The following is a 7786-nucleotide window of genomic DNA, read 5'->3' on the forward strand; positions in this document are numbered from 1 at the left end:
TAATATACAATGATTAATCTGCTCATTTTTTTAATATAACGAACAAAATGCAATCCAGCTTCTAGTATACAGCCTCCAAAATACTTTTACCTAAAATAACAACCCGATACATCGCATTACGACAGCTATATAAAACCTAATGAAGATGGTATTCCAAGTATGGTCTTAGGTATCCTCTACAACTTGGGTCTCAATGCTAAGTTATAACATGATTTAAGACCAAACCCATCTCTCATATTAAAGCATGTAATGGGTGAAGTCTATACAAGTATGTGTCTAAATGTACAGAAGAGAAATTATTAACAGCTTAAACACGATTATGACACGGAAAAATAACAAGAACATAGCACGAATACACAGCTTGTCATGTCTTATAAGCTAATACCATTCTATTTTAACAAATCTTACTGTTCACAGAAAATGACTTCTTCTTCAACGCTCCCAAAGCTCCATACAATGATAGAGATGTAAAAAGGATTAGTTATTCTTTCAATTCATTTTGCGAGTTTAAGGAAGTTGCCGCTGTGGCACAACACTCTGTTCGTAACAAAGTAACAAAGCAACAAAACAAAATCACAAGCAAACTCTCTATCACTTTCATCCAAATCAGAAATTGACAAACAGAAGAAAAAGACTTCGATCGGATCAAAGGGATATAGGATCCAGGAAAGACTTTTTTTCCTATATTAGTTCATCTGGTATTACCTTATTTCATTAAAATTTGCTAAAGAATGTGAGCTTTCTGCTAACTGAGTCTGTCCTAATTGAGGGGGAAAAAAATCAAATCCAAGTTTGAACTAACTTTTTTTTTTTAATCTTAACAGTAACTTTAGGGAACAGTAGCAATCAACATAAACATTGCAAACAAATGTCCAGTAACATAAAAAACACATGACAAGTTCTGCAAGAAGAGAAGCCATAGCTGAGTTTTAAGAGCTCAGTCAAAAAAATAGTCAAAGTACAACACAATGAACTGATAGAAACTAATGGAACCGGGGATTGAATAACCTGAAATCAACCCAGATTTCTTCTTCCCACGGCATAGGCCATTGATTTGAAGTGACCAAAATCTTCCCTCAAACTGGCGTTGAATCAAGTAGCATCTCCTCATTTACTTCACTGTCAACGATCAAACTGGTCCTATAAGAACACTTGCTTAAATAAAACATGGCGAAGTTTTGGACTGTTTACCAGAAACTGAATTGAACAAGGAAAGTAGTGGCAAAAGTTAGACCTGTTAGAGGGGAAAGACTTTGGCTTTTCTCCATTTTATTGGATCAATGGTGAGAGTCAGAGGAAGCAGAGGACAGCTTATTTGCGATGCTGTCTTGATCCTCTTGTGCGCCCTGGAACCGTGCTGGAACGCGAAATCCAGAGAATACACCTGATGTGGTGAATTCAATGCCAGATAAAGCAGGTTGGTGATGGATATTTTGTGGGATTTGATGATGATGATGATGGTATTCGTCGGTTGTTGGAATTGGCTGGTCTATCCAAGCACGAACCAAGGGCGTGTTACTGGACTGAAGGGGTCCCCTCTGAAAGAAAAACTGGCCGTTTTGGCCAAAAGCCGGTGATAGTGGCGGTGCTGATGGATTGCCAAAGAGAAATCCTCCCATTCCACCGCCACCGCCACTACCAGTATCAGCAGCAGCAGCACCATTATTCCAGGCAACCAATCTCTGAAACCTTCCTATCTCAGCCGGATGGTGGTGGTGATTTTCCCATCCAGCTGAAGATCCATCAAAACCAGCTAAAGGGCTGGTTCCTGCAGAGAACAAAACAGATTCAGTTTGATGTGCCTGAGCTGCAGCAGCTTGGTGATGGTGGTGGAGAAGAACCGGCTCCGGAAATGACTGAAGCGAAAGCCTCAGATCTTGACTGTGGCTGCTGGTTTTGGACAAAAAATCCGGTGGATAATTCTGAAACTGAATAGAAGAAGACGGTGCCTCACTGGAAGCTCCCAATGGAAAAGAGGACTTCATAGTATCTGCAATCTCATCAGAAACTAAAGAAGATGGAAGAAAACCCGAATTACTATTCGGGTTATCTCCCGTTCCTTGTTGCTGAAGAATTTGAACTTGATTTCCCATTAATGTAGCCGTTCTTCTGGGCTTTTCATTGTCTACTGCTGTGATTATGTTTTGATCTTGTTGATTATTCTGTTTCGTGGTTGAAGTCGTTGTTTTCAAGGTTTGTGGGTTCCAAGGAGGTAGTTCAGCGAGCTCGTCAATGGCGGATTTGGCTTTTTTGATAAGCCAATCCACAGCTTTGCTAGGACGGTCGTAACCAAGGCGGTCCTGAACGTCGTAGAACTGGATGGCGGTGTGAGCGGAGAGACGAACACGACGGTCTCGAGGACCTTTAGCGGTGCAAACTTTGCTGTGACGGTCTTTTCTTCCAATTGACCGAACAATGTGACCTCCTTGAACCTCAACGATCTCGCCTCCACTATGCTTTAACCCCAATCTTGACGATGTTGCAGCTTGGTGATTGCTTTCTCCCATTCTTCTTGCATGTTGGGTTAAGCTTGGATGTTTGTAGGTGCTGTTGAAGTAGTTGAGATTCAATTGGTTGAATTTAGAAATGAAATTTGAAGGTGAAGATGATTGGTTTGAGGATCCAGAAGGTTTTCGTATTGCAGCTTTAATGGCGGACACTGGTTATTGCTTCTTTACTTACTGTTCCTTGAAACCTGAAACTGTCGGCCCTGCCATTTCCATTATCACAAAGGACCCCTCCACCATAAGGCCCCTTCCACAGCTTCAAATCCCCACCCTAACCCATCATCTCTTTACTTTCTCCTTCCTTTCTCTCTCAATCTATCTAAAAGCTTTTCCCAATTGGGCCTCTTTCTCTTCTATTCCACCCAAATGGGTTTTCAAAACAGTAACCACCCACTTCACCAGGACTGGTAATAAATTGTAGTTATATACTAAATTTCGAATGTTAAGAACAAGTGGCTATTGGTTTAAGGGATTGTCTTTGTCTGGGAAGTTTTTGCTTTGATATTTTAGATGAATGAATTGGATTGATAGATCCTTTATTTGCCACCATCACAACTATTTGACAGTGACCCTTTCACAGGCTTTTATTTGCATTGATTCATTTAAGAAACATCATCATCTTTCCCATCTCCCAAACATGTCCGGCATCTCATCTCTCAAGGGTTTCTGCCTTTTTTCGCATTTCATTTTCTATAATAATAAGACTTTATCCTATTACATTTGACCAATGATAAAATCTAGACAATGATTACATTGACCGCTGGTTTTTGGTTTTGCGGACAATTAACTGTTTCAATATGGATTATGTTGGAACTTAGGGGATTAAGATTATTATAATATAGATACACTCTCCTACTTATTAATTAATATAATCTTTTGATAATCTAGAGATTTTACTATACTGATTTCTTGGAGTAATTAATATATTCAATTCTTCTTATTCAACACTTGTACCCGCAATTCTGTAGTGGCTATAGGAAGCCAAGATTAAATTAAACAATTCTTAATTACATTGTTTTTTTATTTTATTACTACTGAACCAGTTAGATCGAAAATCAAATGATATATTGATCTAAGTATAGAGGTTGAATTACTTTTGATTGAACAACTCAATCATTTGAATCGACTTTTTATTATAAATTTTGTAATAATTTCTAAAATTTTTAATTTTATAAATTTTTTAATAATTTATTTTATTAAACAAAATGAATCGAAAATAATTAATCGTTCGAGCATCGATCCATTTTTAAAACCACGACTAACAGAATCAAGAGGTGAAGTGGGATATGAAGTTAAAAAGAAAGTCGAGCTAAAGGAAGTGAGAGCTAAAATAGATAGGACGACAAGTAATAGTAGTAAGCATTATTGAGTTGAGATTTTGCTATAAGCTAAGATTAGAAGTTTCTGTAAATAATTGTATTGTGGATAATAGTTGAATCCTAATAGTATCATAAATAGATATCATGCATCAAATTATGTTTAAATAATTATCTTTATGAAAAGAGAATTATCTTTTTTCCTCTTTTATTCTATTTTATTTTCTTCTACTTCTTGTGCTATTTCTTTTAGCCACCGCTAATCTTTCTAGATTTGGTATCAAAGTAGTTCCATGATCTAATCACAGAGTTGAGGATAACTAAGAATGTAGTATTGATGATAGAGAGTACTAGATTGAACATACTGCTGGAACAAGTTCAAATGGAATCATTGAAGAAAGATGACACTATGGTCCCAAAATGGTGGGAGGAATAAAGAAAAAGCATTAATGCTAAATTTGTGCAATGATACATTAGTCAAATCCTTGAACTAAAGGCTTAAAAGCATGGTTTTGGAAACTTGAAACCGGACCGGGAATTTACTGTTATATCGTTCCAAAATAAGGAGGAGAATCAGTTGAATTGTAAGTCGCTTATAAACCGTGGACCGATAAAAAATCAGTTAAACTAGTTTTTATATTTTTGGACCAAATAAAAAACCTAGCCCAAATCCATTAAAATTACTAAAAACCCCAAATACCCAATCCAACCCAAAATAAAAAATGAATTAAAAATAAACTAAAGTTACAAAAATAACTATAAAATGGCTTAGAAATGAAGGCCATGGGTAAATCTACTTACATTCTAAGAGTAAAAATTACTCGAGATCGTTCTGAAATGTTAATGTAATAGGCCTATTTTACCCTGCCCGGGCCCAATTTAAAATTAAACTGTCCAGTTTAAAATTACAAACCCAAAACTAATGACCCAAAATTAAAACCCACACCAGCCCAAATTAACCCTAGCCTACTAAAACATTTTCCAACAAAAAAAAGAAGGGAAAAAACCCTAGCCGTTCCCCTTTGACCAACTCCTCGCCACCATGCCTTTCGGCCACTTTGTCACATCGCCATCGCGTTTCTCTGACACCACCTGCAAATCAAGATCTACACGCAAGCAACAGAGAAAAACAACGAGAAAACGACAAAAACATAGAAATAAACAGTTTGTAATTTGGCTATAAAGCCTGTCAATCATCTTGTTTTTTCTTCTCTTACGAACGCATACAAGCAAATCAATGAAACAAAAACTGAAGTTTGAAAGGTTTTTTGTTAGTTCTTTTCTTTTATTTTCTGTTTATTATTATTATTATTATTATTATTATTATTATTATTATTATTATTATTATTATTATTATTATTAATATATATATATATATATATTGCGAATCGATTTTAAAATAAACTAAAAGAAGGGAAATAAAGAAACCTCACCTAAATCCCCACGGACGTGTCGTCGGAGAGTCTTCTCCGTCGCTGCAATCAGGTTCGAATGAGGGTTGAGGGTTCTTTTCTTTCGTTCTTATAGGACGCTGAGGTTTTGGCCTTCAAAAAGGCTTCGAAACAGGGTTGAAATACCCATTTTTGTGCGTCGCCGGCCACCGAACACAGTGGTGGTGCAGCAGGCAGTGAGAAACCGATCGTCGGAAGAAGATTAGAGGGAGGGAGAGTTGAGAAGGCTGCTTTGTTTTTTTTAAGTTTAGGGTTAAAATGAGTTTTCTTTTTTAAAAAAAAAAATTGAGCCTTTTATTCAACATTGAAACGGCGTCGTTTGGGTAAAGGAGAAGAGGTCTGTGCGCCTAAAATGGGTGATTTACGTGGCCAGTCCTTCTCTTTTGCGCTACTATTGGATTAGGCCCCTGTTCTTCTTTTTTATTTTTTTAAATCTGGCGCAGGAATTTTATGTCAATTTCATTCTAAGCTGCATCTAAACGCTTCATTTCGGGATTTGGCTTATTTTCATTTCTAATCCCCCCTTCTTTATGCGCATTTCACTTTAGTCTCAATCTATTTATCGGTTTATTATGATTTAGACCCGAAATTCCGTCTTAATCCCGATTTAATCCTTTGCTTAATTTTAACCCTTTTATGAATCCATTTTATTTTAATATTATTTATTTATCTATTATTACTAGCTTTCACTTTTTCTAAAATATATGTCGTGCATACCTACATTATTATATTGTTATCTTATTTTCATTATATTGTATTCTTTTTGTTATCTTTTTATTTTATTTATTATAAATCTTTCATAATATTTATTTTGAACAGTTTTATTATTATTTATTTTAAGTTTTTTATATATGGTATTTGTTTTAAATTGTTTTATCATATTATTTATTTTGAAATTTTATATACATTATTTATTTTAAACTTTTACGTACTTTAAATTTATATACATTATGTAGTTTAAACTATTTTATATATTATTTATTTTAAACTTTTATATTAATTATTTTAAACTGTTTTGTATTGTTTATTTTAAATATTTTTGTGTTATTTTTTAACTATTTTAACTATTACTTACTTTAAATTTTTATGTAATATTTATTTTAAACTATTTTTTAATACATGTCATTTTGAATTGTTTTATTTATATATTAATTACTTCACATTGTTTTTTATTTATTTATTTTAAATTCTTTTTATATATTATTTTTGAACTATTTATTATTATAAATTCATATAATGTTTATTCTTAAACTTCCTTTTTATGTGAATTATTTATTTTCAAATTTTTATATGTTGTTTATCTTAAACTCTTTATATATTTTTTTATATACATTATTTATGTATATTATTTATTTAATTTTTTTACATATTATTTATTTTAGACTTTTATTAATGATTTTAAATTGTTTTGTATTATTTACTTTAAATTGCTTTTATGGTATTTATTTTAAACCTTTTATGTACATATTGTTTTATTTAAAATTATCTTATTATTTGTTTTAAGCTATTTTTTTTATTACTTCATTTCTATGTTTATTAAGGTTGATGTTAAAAATGATGTACGTCATGTGAATATTGCCATTACATGTTATTGAAATTGTTTATTTAGCATCCTCATATTGTTGACACTCATTAACCTTGCATCTAATTCGTGTATTACTATTCCATGCTCTATAGTACCTTTTATTTTATTTTAAATCATATCATGTGTTAAGCTCCAACATGTTTATCAAATATGGATCATTTTATTTTGCTCCAAACAAAATAACGCACGTCGTTTAAATATCGTACCCGCTATTATTCAAAAAGAAAATTTTCAAAATAAGACAATGTTTCGCGTTTTGGAACATCGAGGTATTGTGTCCTAACTTACAAAGTTTCGGTTTTCTCGTTGATCCTAAATAGCCAAATATCCTTTTGAGTTTTAAAATGCATGGAATTTCAATAAAAAATCAAAGACAAACTTATTCTCGATGGTTCAAATGTCACATCCTAACTTACGGGTTGTGGCATATCGTTATCACGAGACGAGTGGACCTTTGATGTTCCTTCGACTTAATCCGAGTATTTTTCTAAACGCATTAATAAAAAGATCGTATTTCAATCCATTCTCGATTTTTAACTTTCAACATTAAGACATTAACTAATCAATTCGGTGCCAATTTTGGGCGTGACGAGGGTGCTAATCCTTCCTCGCACGTAATCGACTCCCGAACCCGTTCTCTCAAGTTTCGTAGACCAAAAACACCTTTTTAGTAAACTAAAATGTTTTATTAAAATAAAGGTGATCCGATCACACCTAATAAAGATCGGTGGCGACTCCCGCTTTAATCTTCGCTTTCAAACAAAGTCGATACCCGCGTTTTTAAAAAAATGGTTTCGACAGCTTGGTGACTCCGCTGGGGACCAAAAGAGAGTCAAGCTGTAAATTGATTAATTTATTTTTTTCGTCGAGATTTGAAAATTCGGTTTAAAATATGATTCTTTCATCGCATATTCATCTATCATCTTT

General features: G+C 33.6%; 1 protein-coding gene across 3 annotated transcripts; it reads right to left on the minus strand.

Moving 5' to 3' along the window:
* Positions 1–791: 791 nt before the first annotated feature.
* LOC108464456 (transcription factor TCP4-like) lies at positions 792–3085 on the minus strand. Of its 3 annotated transcripts, none has more exons than XM_017764766.2 (2): positions 1235–3085; positions 792–1119 (listed from the first exon to the last, which is right to left on the minus strand). In XM_017764766.2, exon 1 carries the CDS (start codon positions 2505–2507, stop codon positions 1278–1280), a length of 1230 nt encoding a protein of 409 aa, XP_017620255.1. In that variant the 5' UTR covers positions 2508–3085; the 3' UTR covers positions 792–1119; positions 1235–1277. The 3 variants fall into 3 exon arrangements, with proteins under 3 accessions (XP_017620255.1, XP_052880295.1, XP_017620254.1); XM_053024335.1 differs by having other exon boundaries at positions 792–1134; XM_017764765.2 differs by having other exon boundaries at positions 792–1140; positions 1235–3084.
* Between the last annotated feature and the right edge of the window lie 4701 nt (positions 3086–7786).

This window comes from Gossypium arboreum, chromosome 13 (assembly GCF_025698485.1).
Source record: "Gossypium arboreum isolate Shixiya-1 chromosome 13, ASM2569848v2, whole genome shotgun sequence".
In the NCBI taxonomy this organism is placed as follows: Eukaryota; Viridiplantae; Streptophyta; class Magnoliopsida; order Malvales; family Malvaceae; genus Gossypium; species Gossypium arboreum.

Coding starts and splice junctions, on each gene's coding strand:
- LOC108464456 (XM_017764766.2), bottom strand. CDS start 2,507: ATGGGAGAAAGCAATCACCAAGCTGCAACATCGTCAAGATTGGGGTTA.